At 41.7% G+C, this 15,292-nt stretch overlaps 1 protein-coding gene across 11 annotated transcripts in view; it reads left to right on the top strand.

Annotated features, from left to right (window-relative positions):
- The window catches only part of IQSEC1 (IQ motif and Sec7 domain ArfGEF 1), a 1,344,709-nt gene that overhangs the window by 1,267,114 nt on the left and 62,303 nt on the right, over positions 1–15,292 (top strand). For all 11 annotated transcript variants that reach the window (XM_082266155.1, XM_082266158.1, XM_082266162.1 and 8 more), the window contains 2 exons: positions 3,898–4,037; positions 12,944–12,973. In XM_082266155.1, the coding sequence (XP_082122281.1) occupies positions 3,898–4,037; positions 12,944–12,973 (170 nt within the window). The remainder of the gene's footprint in view (positions 1–3,897; positions 4,038–12,943; positions 12,974–15,292) is intronic.

The following is a 15,292-nucleotide window of genomic DNA, read 5'->3' as shown; positions in this document are numbered from 1 at the left end:
TATCTCAATCCAGTAATGTTGCATGAGAACCACAAAGTTCGGGGACTCTCCATGATCCTTGGCTGAGACAGCAGCGGGTGCCATTGGCTCCCGCTGCTGTCAATCAAAGTCAGTAATACAATGAGGAGAGAGAGGGGGCAGGTGGAGATGTGTCTCTGTGTCTAGATTGACACACAGAGCATTGACTTGGGTGCCCCCGTAGCAAGCTGCTTGCTTTGGGGGCACTTGGCAGGAGGGAGGGGCCAGGAGTGTTGACGAGGAATCCAAGAATAGGAGCATCTGGGATGCCTTGTGCAAAACCAACTGCACAGAGCAGGTAAGTATAACATGTTTGTTATTGTTAAACAAAAAAAAAATATCAAGCCTTTAACCACTTCCGGCCCAAGGCCATCATATAATGTCCTGGACTTTTAGTGGGGATATCTGAATAATGCCTGCATGCTGTCCGATTCCCCATAGAGAGCAGCGGGGCTCTGACACCTCCCTCTCCGCACACAGTGCGGAGAAGGAGCTGTCATCCGCCGGCTCAGCGGGGATCGGCGGATCGATCCCAGCTGAGCAGAGCACGGTGCGTAACGGAATGCGGACCATGTGAAAGGACCCTAAGTGTTTTGTTTTTTTTTAATTCCCCAAAAAACGCATTTGAAAAATTGCTGCGCAAATACCGTGTGACATAAAAAGTTGCAAGGACCGCCATTTTGTTCCCTAGGGTCTCTGCTAAAAAACATATAAAATGTTTGGAGGTTCTGAGTAATTTTCTAGCAAAACAATGATGATTTTTACATGTAGGGGAGGAGTGCCAGGATAGGCTCTGTATGAAAGTGGTTAATATCACTTTAATTATATGCTTACAGGTTTTCTCTTAGTTACTCTGGAAAGTACCTGCTGATCTTGCTAGTGAAGTCCACCTAATGCAGCTTCTTTGATGGTGTGGTAATGATGCTGCACTGCTCGTGATATCAGAGCAGAGTTGCCACTTTCATGTAGGCTGTGCCTACTTGCACTACACTGGGATGAGAAGATGTTGCAGGGGGCATTTTCATTAGCATTGCCATTGATGATTCACAGCTATAGCTTGTCAGTCAGCACTTGGCCACACCCAATCCCATTCACTGCTTTATGGAATGACAATACTGCATCTGAAACCCTCCCACAATGTATGGTTAAAAAAGACACAAGTCTATCTAGTTCAACAATGAGCTGCAGACTTCTTAAATTAAGCAGAGTTGCAATGTTTTCTGCATACCTTAAAGTGGAATTCCAGCCACCAATCACAAAAATAAAAGCCAGCAGCTACCAAAAAAGTGTAGCTGCTGACTTTTAAAAAATAGCCACTCACCTGTCCCATGGTCCAGTGGTGCACTCAGTCCAGCCGTCGTCCACCTCTGTCCTCCCTCAGCAGCGCCGGCATCTTCACTATGGGCACCCAGCTTTGACAGTTCACAGTTTCACAGCCGGGTGCCCGCTGCACATGCACGAGTGGATGCAGTCTTCTGGGACCTGTAAGTTTCCCAAAAAACTGCAGGGGGAAGAAGGAAGGAAGGAGAACTTCCATTGCGAAGCGCTCGGAACAGAAGTGGAAAGCAGGTACCTGTCAAAATCTAGTACCTGCGTGTACCCCCCCCCCCCCCGTCTCTTCCTCAAAAGTGCAAATTGTGCAAGAGGACTGGGTGACGAGTCCTTAAAGTGGAACTTCCCCTTTTGGGTGGAGTTCTACTTTTAAAGCAGAACAAAAGCAGACCTTCAGCCAATAAAATAACTTTCTTCCTTCTAAATGAAGATTAATATCTTATTTCTTAAATGTATTCTGACCCTCTTAGAGCTGCACTGCAGCACTTCCTTCTTTCTTGCCTAAGTGAAAATAGTACGGCCCCTGCTGCTTTCTGGGATGTCTACATAACACATCCCAAAGGAAGTTTTGCTGATGAACACATGTTTGCCACGGGATTCCACATGTGCACATCTTTGGTGCAAAGGCACTTATCCCATGCAGACAACACAGGTGTCAAAGTCACAGATACCAGCGTGTGCGGGAAATCTACCACATGCGCAAATGTGCCACAGGTCTCTGCTGGGTCCCAAAGACCAGGCAGAAACCTTCAGCACTTCTGCTTGTGCCAGAACCAGTATATTAGGGGACTAAAGTTCCTATGAATAGGCACAAACATTTTGGGACCCACAGGAGCTGTTGTCTTAATGTGCAAATATGTTAATCACATTTGCACTTTATGACACAACTTTCAAAGTGCCCCCTCTAGCTCTGCACTCAGTCACTTACATGTTCTCCTGGTTTTCCGCCTTCTTGGTTGGCCAGGATGATATATTGAGCAAAAGTTTCTTTGCCCTGGCTTAAATTTTTGCTGAGACTCCACACTGTTCAATTCTACAATTATTCTACAATTATGTAAAAAAAAAAAAATGCTGACAGGCCAGAGAGAAGCATTTATGGCAGAAGAGACATACATAGTCTCTTCATTCATAAAAAGCCTACAGCCGGTTTCAAATGTGCTTGTATAAGAGTACTGGGAACAGCAAGCTTTTTTGAAACTTTCAACATGCTTTTGCAAAGCTTTTAGCAGCTTTTTCTAAGCCTTTAAAGTGCCCTTCAGTTCTTGTTTGGAAATGTTATACATAGATCTTAATAGGAGTGCTGATTGCTGCTTTAAACAAGCTGCTAGCAGGCTTCAGCAGGCTTTCAACAAGCTTCTAAAGCCCCGTACACACGCGTCGATAATTGGGCGTGAATTTTCGGCCAACGTCCGATCGGCCGATTTTCGGCTTGTTAGTATGATGCTTCCGACAACCGACTCTGACTTTTCGGCCGAAAAAAATCTGATGTGCAGGCTATAAACTTTTTGTTGGCCGTCAAAACAACGGCCGATTTTCCATCAGTCAGTACAGATTTTGGCAGACAAAAATCTGATGAGCAAGACTGGGCATGCTCAGAGAAGAAAAAACACACGGAAAGTAAACCAGCACATGATATCACTTCAGAAGTAGATTTTTGTTTGACGAGAAAATTCGTGTGCAGTCTAGGCACATTCCAACCAACAAAACACCACTCTGGACAAAAGTCGGACGATCGGTCGGCCGATAATCGTTGCGTGTGTACTAGGCTTTAGTATGTTGTAGTGCTGTAGCCAGCTAGCAACTTGTTTACTGTGGCAATCAGCACTTCAATTGAGATCTGTGCAGTATTTACAAACTGAAGCTGAAGGGCTGTTCAAAGCTTAAACAAAGTGTGCTGAAAGCTATGCTGTTCACACTGCTCTTATGCAAAAGCTGAAGCTCATATGAAACAGGCCTACCAGTGGCCATATTTTAAAAAACTTACTGAAGTTCCTCTTTAAGGAGTCAATTTTTTGGGGTTTTACCTATTGCCTGCTATTTCTCTTTAATTGTTCAGTCATAGTTGGAATGTTTTCAGGTGTTATGTTTAAATTAAGAAGATTGACAGGCTATGAATAATTAGCCAACTAATTCTCTGGACAGAGAACAACATGCATAAATATATTCCCTGAGCTTCCATATAATAAATATGTAGAAACTATACAGTTAAATGCATACAGATAAATCAACCATGTGATGAAAAGGAAAAAAAAATACCAAGACATAATGTGAAATTTACGTACCTCTGGGTAATTAAGGCAGCAGAGGTTGCTAATTTATGCATAAGAATTAATTGAAGAGCTGTGTGAGTGGAATTTTTACACCTTTCTCTAGCAAGGCTGTTTTAGTGGTAAGACTGATTGTCAATGCAGTACCTGGCTGCTTGTCCCTGAAATCTGTTGATGTGTACATAGTCCTTGGCTATGACCTTGCAGAGTCACCATCAGCATTGAACTGGAGTGTTTGTGAGTCTTGTCATTTAGTGCTGAGCACTGCCGCTCTCTGCAGGTGTGGACGATGGAGAGGACATCCCACGAGAAATGCTGATAGGCATTTATGAGCGAATCCGCAAACGGGAACTCAAGACAAATGAAGACCATGTCTCTCAAGTTCAGAAGGTTGAAAAACTTATTGTAGGCAAGAAGCCGGTAAGATACTAAAAGGACAACTCCAATAACTGCTATTACTTTTTAGGATGGTCACATTACCCTATTATTAGTTTACAAAAGCTGCAACTCTTTCTGTAAAAACACAAAGTTTGATCCTGACTGGCATGTTTTTGCTGCCTTACCACATGAAAATGAGATACAATTGTCAAGTGGATATAATTGCTGTTTTTTACCAGTTCCATGTAAAAAAAAAAATCTTAATCTTGTCCAATAGACCACAGTTCTTTTTTACCTTAATTGTATTGACTATTTTGTTAACTGTAATATATCAAAGAAAAACTGTCAGCCTAATTACAACATTACACAAGTGATAAAATCTCATATCGGCTTTACCATTTCGAGATCATTTCAAAAGTTGTGCTTAGTCTCTTTAAATATACAGCTTTCATTTAAATAATACCTGTTGAAGAAGGCAATTAAGGACTTTGTGAAGGCAATTCCTGTTATGCAGCGACAACTGTCTTATAATTGTGGCCCTGCGGTGTCACCCTGTTACATGTACCCCCTGGTGGGGATTGCAAAAAGCTGTTTGGCACACTGTTGAACACTGCAGGTTTATTTTTTATTAAATAGCCTGTCTAACACATTCAGTTAGTGTTTAGACCTATGAAATTATTTAAAAACAGGATGCTTATATCACCAATATATTGGGCTTATTCAGCAGAGCACAGACCAAATGGTCAATCAGTGATCCTATTTTATTATTCTGCTTTAATCTGGTGAAAATCTGCCTTCTAGGGCTCATTGCACTCTTGGCACCGTCATGGCTCTATGCATTACTTTTTTTTAAAAAAGATCTTACATGTTTCAGAATAACTATTTTACCTAATCTGTGCCATGCCATACATTATTTCACTAGCTCTTTATCAATGGCCTTCTCTTAAACATTACTCTGGTCAGCACAATTTAAACAAAAAACACTCTAGTATAGCGCCCTGCTCCATTGAAGTATATAGAGCAGTGATTGATTATGTTGGATTTTTCAGGGTTTCCTGAGCTCAGAGTTTGATTACTGCCTCTGAAAGAAGTTTCAAAAGCATAGGGCTGGGAGATTCCAATTATCAGTTGAGTATTTATCATGTCCCAGCCAATCCCTATAAGGAGGCATCCAGGAGGTGGGTGGGGAGGTGATAAACCTGAACAGAGTGTTCTTTTCCCTCAAGGAAGGGATCTGGTCCTCTTGGAGCTACTGCCCCTGGAGGCAGCACCACTAAGACATGAAACAGCAGCTGCTGGGCTGAGCGCCTGGGAAAGATTGCTAAAGGATAACATTTGCTGGAGAGCACTGCACTGACGTCCAGGTCTGAATAAGGGTCTAGTTAATCTTTCTCACTTGGGATCTACCTGTGGATGCTGAGTTGTAGACGGCTCCTGGAACACTGCGGGTTAAGACCTTGCTGGGGACCGTTAGTTGTGCAAGTGCCAGAAGAAAACCTAGCACCAGAAGTTGCTTTATGGACTACTGCTGTAGGGTCCTAGATATAGTGGCCATTCCCTATTACCTCCAGAAAGCTGCTGTTGACCGATTAGAGAGAACTTTGTCCTCCTATTGTTGTTACTGATCATTTTGGAGTATCCTGTGACCTTAATCCCCTCTCCTTTTGATGTTCTTCAGCAATGAATACTGAAAAGACATCCCCTAGACCAGTGATGGCGAAACTTGGCACCCCAGATTTTTTTGGAACTACATTTCCCATGATGCTCATGCACTCTGCAGTGTAGATGAGCATTGTCGGAAATGTAGTTCCAAAACATCTGGGGTGCCAAGGTTAGCCATCACTGCCCAAGACTGAGCCTGAATGGTTGGTGTGTGTAGGACTGTGCCTGTATGACTGGCAACCTCTGTACTACTGTGGAAGAAACTGTCTATTCTCAACAGCCCCTTGGGGGGTAAGCGCTTTACTAGCATTTTGGAACACTGCATAGAAATACAGTAGTATAATTCTACTGTACTCTGTAAAACATTTAAAATGAAGACATGCTGATCAGTTTTAGTCAGCAAGATATTAGATCGATACATTCTCTGTTATTAATACAAATATTGCTTACAACGCCTGCTGGCTGCATACAGCAATATTGTCCCACCGAAAAGAGATTTAGTTCCAATGTTTCCCTGAATCAGTGATGTAGTACTGAAAGGAATTTTTCACAAAGTCCAGCCTACTTATCAGAATGTATTATATAGTTCTTAATATATCCTGGTTAGAAATGCTGACCATTTTCATGGACCTTATGTATGACAGAGCTTTGAAAGAATAGCTGTTGGTATAGAGGTGCAATCAGTGCTGGGAAAAGGTCATTTAGAGCCCAGGGCAAACATGCCAAACTGCGCCCCCTCTTCCCAAATCCATACTCCTGCGGAAATCCCCCCCAGCAGAATTCTTTGCCCCCCTCCTCCAATCATCTCTTCAAGCACAAATCATCTACCCCTCAAATCTTCCCTCCTAGCACAAATCCCTTCCACCCTCCTCCATTTGACCTCTTCTAGCACAAACCCCTCAAATCCTCCTTCTACCACAAATCCTCTTCATCCACCCCCTCTACCAACACAAATTCTCCCAAATCACCACTCCTAGCACCCCATCCCAATGTACCCTCCAAGAACAGCTATTACCCCCTGCCTTCCCCCCAAATTCCACCTCCCAACACAAATCCCCTCCTGCCAATCTCCTTGCAGCGCTGCCCCACCTCACATTATACCAAAATCCTCAGGGCAGCCGTCCCCTCTTGCCCAGCCCTTGTCCTGGGCCATGAATGTAATCATGTGACTTGTGTATAAAATAATTTCAGTTTATACTGTGCTGTTTCCAAAACCATACCAAAATCCAATCTCTAATGTATATGTTTGTATGCAAATGAAACTGTAAGGGGATGGAACTACACACTAGGGACCCTGTATTGTTATCTGGTCCCTCCACCTCCGGTTATCAATATGTGCCCATCTAAGGCAATAATAATCACTTACTTCAACAACTACACTGCTACATACATACAATCATGGATCAGGCTGAGCTGCCCATTTACTTACATGTAGAAAGACAGTAAATGCTGAAAACAGAAGCAGCTGCCATGAAGATATATTATGAAGATAGATATAAGTTGTATTCTGCTTAATTATTTTCTGTCAGTTTTTTTAATTTGATAAATGCACAGGAAACATGAAAACCCCTTTACTTTTTCAACACGGATTCGAAGATAAAAGAAAGTGACTGGTTACTTGAGACAAGACAGTGCTTCTTTCGTACACGTGTCTGTCTTAGTTTTAGCCCTTTTAACTGTGATCTTCATAAATGACATTGCATGCATAAATTATAATAACTGATGTAATGGATGAATGACCAAAACACATAGGATATGCTGAGCCACTGTGCTTCCAGTGGCGGTGCCTGATAGAACATCCTTAAAAATTAACATTCCGAAATAAATGCCCTTCATTTTTCTGCCTTCTTATTGCAAAATGTGCTGTTTTTTCCAGATGTCTTTGGTAAATATTGTATTCAAACCCCTATGCACACTCTCTATTAAATTACTATTTTTGAGATTGTTTTAGTTTGTGGTTCTGAAACCCTATACACTGTGATTGAGAGATTTTAAAGCAGAGTTCCAGTCATGTTTGTGTTTATTAAAAGTCAGCAGCTGACTTTTAATAAACACACACTCACCTGTCCCACAATCCGGCGATGCGGCCGCCTGGCATCACAAGTGTGGGCACCCGGCTGTGACAGCTTTCGGCTTCACAGCCGGGTGCACACTGCGCATGCGCGAGTCTCACTGCGCCTCTTTAATGACCAAGCAATCTTCTGGGACCTGTAACGTGTCCCAGAAGATTGCACGGAGGGAGGGGCAGAGGAGATGTTCTGCTTGAGTCGCCTAAACGGCCCGAGCAGAAGTGGGAGCTGGTTACCTGTCAAAACTAGGTACCCCCCCCAAATAAATGACATGCCAAATGTGGCATGTTAGGGGGTGAGGACTCCTTAAAGCTTAACTTCCATTTTTGGGTGTAACTCTGCTTTACATGGAGTGCATCTTTATATTAACAAATTCTACATTTTCCAGTGGGATTTTTATAGGCAGTAATAAACATATATAGTAAGATGTAACAAAAATGTATTTACAAAGCAAGTTTAGTTTTAATTCATATCAACTGGCATATCCCAAATACAGTAACTGTACAGTACAGCATGCAAGAAAATACCCAAAAATGCCTGCTAGAGGATATCATTTTGTCATATGGTGCTTGTTTAATTAGCACTAATCCCCAATCAGGGTATAGCAGATCTGAAATAGAGGAAAACATCCATAAAACTGTTTGTTACCCCAGCATTTCATATTCCTGATATGTGCCTGCTGTACCCTGTACTTGTATAAAAAAGTACCCTGTTTTCTTTGTATTGCTTCCTTTGTGTGAAATCCCTGGTGTTCCTGCCAGTCCTTCTGCTTTCCTATCAAAAACTTACCATACTAAGCAGGAAAGCACACCATGGTCAGTTCTCTAGCTGTGCTGGGAACTCAGCGTGCTCTCTTCCAATGATCAGGCTTGTCCTTACACCCCCACCCCTGCAAATCCATTAACTGGGAAGATCAGCGTACTGTTGCTTCTTCCCCTAAGGTCTACTTACTGTGTCTAAAGCAGAATGATTTCATGCAATTCAGATTTAAAAAAAAATAGAATTTTCAACATATTATCTGTTGAGTTATCCAAATTGCCTTCTAATATTATTTTCCCTAAATATTTAGGTGACAATGTGTCTGCTGCCCCACCATTATTTAGATATGAACCTAGTCATTGACTTGGGTGGGCTTGACATGGTATGTCAAACTACATTTTCAACAATAGGCTTAGAATCTAAATGGTAGTTGGTCTTCGCCAGAGCACCTGATAATGAAGATGAGCCAGGAATCCTAGTATTACTGGTTTACTATCCTGCAAACACACAGAAGGTCGCACCAGGGTTGTGGCTGTAACAGAGAAGCTACGGCGTGGAGAATATTCACAGGGCTGCAGCCAGAGAGAGTAGTCAAGTCCAGGCAGGGTTCAAGGCAGACAAGAGAATAGGCAGAGGTCTAGGCAGACAGCAAGCAAATCAAAGTAAGGTTTAAGCAGAGGTCTAGGCAGGCAGCATGCAAGGGTATAGTCTGTTCCCAGTAGAGGTCTAAGCAGGCAACAAGCACGAGTATAGTCTGTTCCAAGCAGAGGTCTAGTCAGGCAGCTAGCAAGAGTATAGTCTGTTCCTAGCAGAGGTCTAGGCAGGCAGCAAGCAAGAGTATAGTCTGTTCCCAGCAGAGGTCTAGGCAGGCAGCAAGCACGAGTATAGTCTGTTCCCAGCAGAGGTCTAGGCAGGCAACAAGCAAAAGTGTAGTCAGGTAAATTGCAGTCATCAAAAAACAGGCAGGTATCATAGCGCTTTATCTCTCAAGCAACTGGTGATAAGACACAGCACTGGTCACTTCAAATGCTGCTGCTTAAATACCCTCCTTGGTTAGAAGACAAGCCCAGCATCATTACTGGGGACCTGCCAGAGGTATTGCAATTACCATTGGATGTCCTGGCAGGGATTCTGTAAACGCTATTGAAAGTTTGGACAGGGATTCTGAGAGAAGTAGTTCTAAAATACATGACAAGGATTCTGAGAGTATCCTAACACTCCCCTTACCAAAAACTAAACAATGCAAAAACTTTGCTGCACCTAGGTACTGGTTGTGAAGTACTGTTTTTTTTTTTTTTTTATTAAACACTTTATTGAAAGTTTTACAGTGGGTACGGAAAGTATTCAGACCCCCTTAAATTTTTCACTCTTTGTTATATTGCAGCCATTTGCTAAAATCATTTAAGTTCATTCTTCTTCCTCATGAATGTACACTCAGCTCCCCATATTGACGGAAAAACACAGAATTGTTGACATTGTTGCAGATTTATTAAAAAAGAAAAACTGAAATATCACATGGTCCTAAGTATTCAGACCCTTTGCTGTGACACTCATATATTTAACTCAGGTGCTTTCCATTTCTTCTGATCATCCTTGAGATTGTTCTACACCTTCATTTGAGTCCAGCTGTGTTTGATTATACTGATTGGACTTGATTAGGAAAGCCACACACCTGTCTATATAAGACCTTCCAGATCACAATGCATGTCAGAGCAAATGAGAATCATGAGGTCAAAGGAACTGCCTGAAGAGCTCAGAGACAGAATTGTGGCAAGGCACAGATCTGGCCAAGGTTACAAAAAGATTTCTGCTGCACTTAAGGTTCCTAAGAGCACAGTGGCCTCCATAATCCTCAAATGGAAGACGTTTGGGACGACCAGAACCCTTCCTAGAGCTGGCCGTCCGGCCAAACTGAGCTATCGGGGGAGAAGAGCCTTGGTGAGAGAGGTAAAGAAGAACCCAAAGATCACTGTGGCTGAGCTCCAGAGATGCAGTCAGGAGATGGGAGAAAGTTGTAGAAAGTCAACCATCACTGCAGCCCTCCACCAGTCGGGGCTTTATGGCAGAGTGGCCCGACGGAAGCCTCTCCTCAGTGTAAGACACATGAAAGCCCGCATGGAGTTTGCTAAAAAACACCTGAAGGACTCCAAGATGGTGAGAAATAAGATTCTCTGGTCTGATGAGACCAAAATAGAACTTTTTGGCCTTAATTCTAAGCGGTATGTGTGGAGAAAACCAGGCACTGCTCATCACCTGTCCAATACAGTCCCAACAGTGAAGCATGGTGGTGGCAGCATCATGCTGTGGGGGTGTTTTTCAGCTGCAGGGACAGGACGACTGGTTGCAATCGAGGGAAAGATGAATGCGGCCAAGTACAGGGATATCCTGGACAAAAACCTTCTCCAGAGTGCTCTGGACCTCAGACTGGGCCGAAGGTTTACCTTCCAACAAGAAAATGACCCTAAGCACACAGCTAAAATAACGAAGGAGTGGCTTCACAACAACTCCTTGACTGTTCTTGAATGGCCCAGCCAGAGCCCTGACTTAAACCCAATTGAGCATCTCTGGAGAGACCTAAAAATGGCTGTCCACCAACGTTTACCATCCAACCTGACAGAACTGGAGAGGATCTGCAAGGAGGAATGGCAGAGGATCCCCAAATCCAGGTGTGAAAGACTTGTTGCATCTTTCCCAAAAAGACTCCTGGCTGTATTAGATCAAAAGGGGGCTTCTACTAAATACTGAGCAAAGGGTCTGAATACTTAGGACCATGTGATATTTCAGTTTTTCTTTTTTAATAAATCTGCAACAATGTCAAAAATTCTGTGTTTTTCTGTCAGTATGGGGTGCTATGTGTACATTCATGAGGAAGAAGAATGAACCTAAATGATTTTAGTAAATGGCTGCAATATAACAAAGAGTGAAAAATTTAAGGGGGTCTGAATACTTTCCGTACCCACTGTATAAGCATACAAGTAAGGTTACAAAAAGTGTACAAAAATCCAAGACCAAGTGGTAACAAACAACCTTAGTTAGGATAATAACAGGTACCGGATGACATGTAATATATGGCTAGTAAACAGGTGAAGGTCAGTTGGGGAAAACACAAAAGCGAACAGCGAGAAGAAACCCAGGAATAGGGCAAGTTGTGCATGGAAAGCAGCGCTCGAGTACCAGTAAGTGTCTGAACAGAATGCTATAGTTCTCCCATTAGAAAAGTGAACCCCCAGAACCCCTCGGCCGGGTCACGGTCGAGAAGCGGATCCTGCAAATGGAACCAGAGGGGCCCCCGGGCACACGATCGGGGGGTCGGGCACTCCCAAAGGGAGCACCGTACAGTGTGTTTTTACATTGTTCATATTGTCATTGAATCGAAATTTAAGATGCAAATCTCAGAGTGGATACAATTTTGCAGGATGGGTATTTGGAAAGCCTCACACATTTTAATTGCATCCTAATAATTTATTGAATACAGGTTCTCTTGTGTATTATGACAGGCAAGTTTTTCCTTCCCTCACCTGGAAAAAATGTTCCTGATACTGCTCACCTTTTATTCTAGTTAGACTTTCAGGCTGGACATTTCTTTGAGAGAAAAAAATTGAATAACTTTAGGTTGTCCACTTCACATATTCAGGTCAGGCTTTTTTGTTGTTGCTTTGTTTCTACTTCTCAGGCCTTAAACTTTGACATACATCAAGTAAGTCGTCACACATCAAGTAGGTTCAGAATATTTGCACTTTACTCTGATGATTGTATAGCTCACTCTATGACTTAAGAGGATCTCTAAAAGCATCCTATAATTAATGAGGTAACCCTTACTGGCTGGGCTCCATGCTAACATTTTACAAACTCCCATCTTTTATGTCGTGCACCCATAAAGTCACATGCCAAAGCAGTGAGTAACGCTGTAGACCAATACACTTTGTCCTATTGGCAAAAAGCTGTTGTTGTCTTGGATAAGTCATTCAGCAGCCAACAGAGGAAGCTATTAGGGATTAATTGCATTCCTTGCACAGAGCTCCTGTGTAGAGCAGTGGTTCTCAACTCTGGGCCTCGGGACCCAGTATCAGACCAGGTTTGCAAGATAACTGAAATACATCACAGGTGATATATTTTGCTGCTCAGTCATTGCAGTATTCTAGTCTGCATCTCCCCAAGGTGATACTTAAAATCTGGCCTGTTAGTGAGTCCTGAGGACCAGAGTTGTGAACCTTTGGTGTAGAGTATACTTACTTGCTTACATAGTTTTAATACCTAAGAAAAGTGTGTACAGCAATATAATCAAATGTGTTATCTCTTCACATGTGTGCTGTTGAGTTTAAAGTTGAAATGTTAGTGTTTCGTCCAATCCTTCATAATGTTTTTTGTTTGATTTACAGTTTTGGTTGTGTTGTCACTGCATTACTTGTGTTTATCATGTTTTTACTGCTAATGAATTTGTGTGTCTTTTTACTGTAGATCGGATCCCTACACCATGGACTTGGCTGTGTAGGTATTCGTTTCTTTAACACTTCCTAGCTGTTTTCTAGCAACCCATTAATTGCATTTAATACTGCTATTCACTATGTAGCTTTTAAAGAAGCCTTGACCAGCAATGTGCCTATATCCAGTTCCGTCATTTTACATAAGGCTGGCAAAGGTGACAATAAAATTATTAGCATGTTTTTGAGTTTTGTATAAAAGCATACAGGGAGCAGTTAGCGCTATTGTGCTATGCTTCACATAATGGACACATGAAAGAATATCATTTTGGTAATACAGAACTCTAAGTCATGGGAGTTAACCAGTTAGCGTATGCAAGTATAAATCTATGTTAGCAAATAAATACCGCAAGAACTATGTGTATTGGAAACATTTATGGATATGAACCCATGATAATCTGGGAAAAAATACAACTCATTCTGTAAAAACAGATTTACCTTGTTGTCCCAGTGCCTGTAAGGGTTTGAATCTTTGTCCTGTGTATGGCCATTTCACTTGTAATGTCATAGGTCAAAACTAGGAAAAAGTACCCATGATGCACCTGGAGCCTCATTTATTAAGCTGAGTGTAAGCTTTGCTTTCAGCTTGTTGTAGTGAAGAGTTGGGGGCAGGTAGAAAACATTTAAAGGCTCTGTTAAAGAATTATTTATTCAGTACATTTTGTTGCTCCTCATTGCAAAATGAGGAGCATTTAATGTGCTAAATGGTTGTATTGAATGAACTACACAGCCCCTCATTATTAAGCAGTATTTTGCTTTTTTTTCTTTAGGTTGCAGTTCTTAGTAGACCCCTTGGTATAGGATGTGTGTTGGATGATTTAATAAGCACAAAGAGCAATGATATGAGTAACTCACAGCACCCAATCAGAATCTGCTTTCTGATTCTTATGAGTTACTGCTTCTGCACACTACTCTTTGTCTTGTTCAAAAAGACCACGGTTTTACAACTCATAATGAGAACAGTTTGTCTGTACAGCAAATATTTGTGAGCATTTAGAGAATAGTGTATATTTTTCTGCCTTCATTATATATGTGTCCCTTTTACTTTAAACTGCATTTCGTATGCACAGTAAGGACAACATGCATAGTAATGCAGAACACCATTGTGTCAGAGACTAATACCTTCACTGGCTCACTCTGCTGAAGAAGGTTAACTATAAAAATCAGCTGATCACTTTAAGTAAAGACATGGTTCAAATTTTATGAGCACATGCTATTTTCTTGGTAGAGTGAATTTCTTTTGCACAGACTCTAGGGGAGAGATTTACTAAAACTGGGGCAAGCAAAATCTTGAGCAGCTCTACATTGAAACCAATCAGCTTCCATGTATTATTATCAAAACTTTATTGAACAAGCTGAAGTTAGAAGCTGATTGGCCACCATGCACAGCTGCACTAGATTCTGAGTGCTCCAGTTTTAGTAAATCTCCCTCTAGGTGTCACTGTTTATAATGCACTCTTAGTAACATATAAACCTTAAAAAACCGTACTAACCATTTTGTAATAGTTCAACTCTCAGAAATGTTTTAATGTTGTTTTAAATGTGCAACATTAGTCAGACAGTGTTGTATAAATATGGATTTTGTGTTTCATTTTTGCGCATTTGATGCTGTACTACCCCTATTCCAAACAACACACTAGACTAGAGCATTTCCTAAAAAAAAAAAAATCAATTGAAGTTACAGAAATAGATGGGCAGTCAGACAGACTTTGTACAAATACCCATTATTTACCTCTACTTTCCTGTTGCAGCAGTTATGCAGGATAAACATGACTGTGCAGTTGAATTGGCAGCATAGTGTAATCAGCTCTAGAGCTGGTTTGAAATGCACCACCCCCCTTGTCTGCAATACAAAAATGTGTTAGAAAGCTTGTGCTGAGGGGGGTGGCGGATACTCTGCTATGCCAGCATAGAGGTCTGGAGTGAAAGTCATGAAGAAGCATTATCACTGAGACAGAAATTATATTTTAAAGCCTCTTCAAGTGAAAACAGCGACACATCATGATGTGTACAGAAGTATGGAGGCATAAAAATGTGTGATACTTCTACTGGACTTCAGCAATTTGACCATAAAACTTTCCTTATGTTTGCCAACTATTTGGGGGTACCTTAGCAATCTATTTAATTTATATCAAATCAAGTAAATCACCACACTACATTTTTTTGGCAAATTTTAAAGTGAACCTGTACTTTGCCCATGCAGAGAAAAGCTACAGTTTTACTGTATTGCTCCTCTCTCCAGCTGCACAACTGTATCTTCTTTCCGTAGATACTTATACCCCCCCCCCCCATTCCCTCAATAATGCACTTGCACAGGGAAGCAACA

Source organism: Pelophylax lessonae (assembly GCF_965119305.1).
Source record: "Pelophylax lessonae genome assembly, chromosome: 8".
In the NCBI taxonomy this organism is placed as follows: Eukaryota; Metazoa; Chordata; class Amphibia; order Anura; family Ranidae; genus Pelophylax; species Pelophylax lessonae.
The sequence above is the reverse complement of the archived record's forward strand: the minus strand, read 5'-3'. Positions and strand labels throughout refer to the sequence as shown.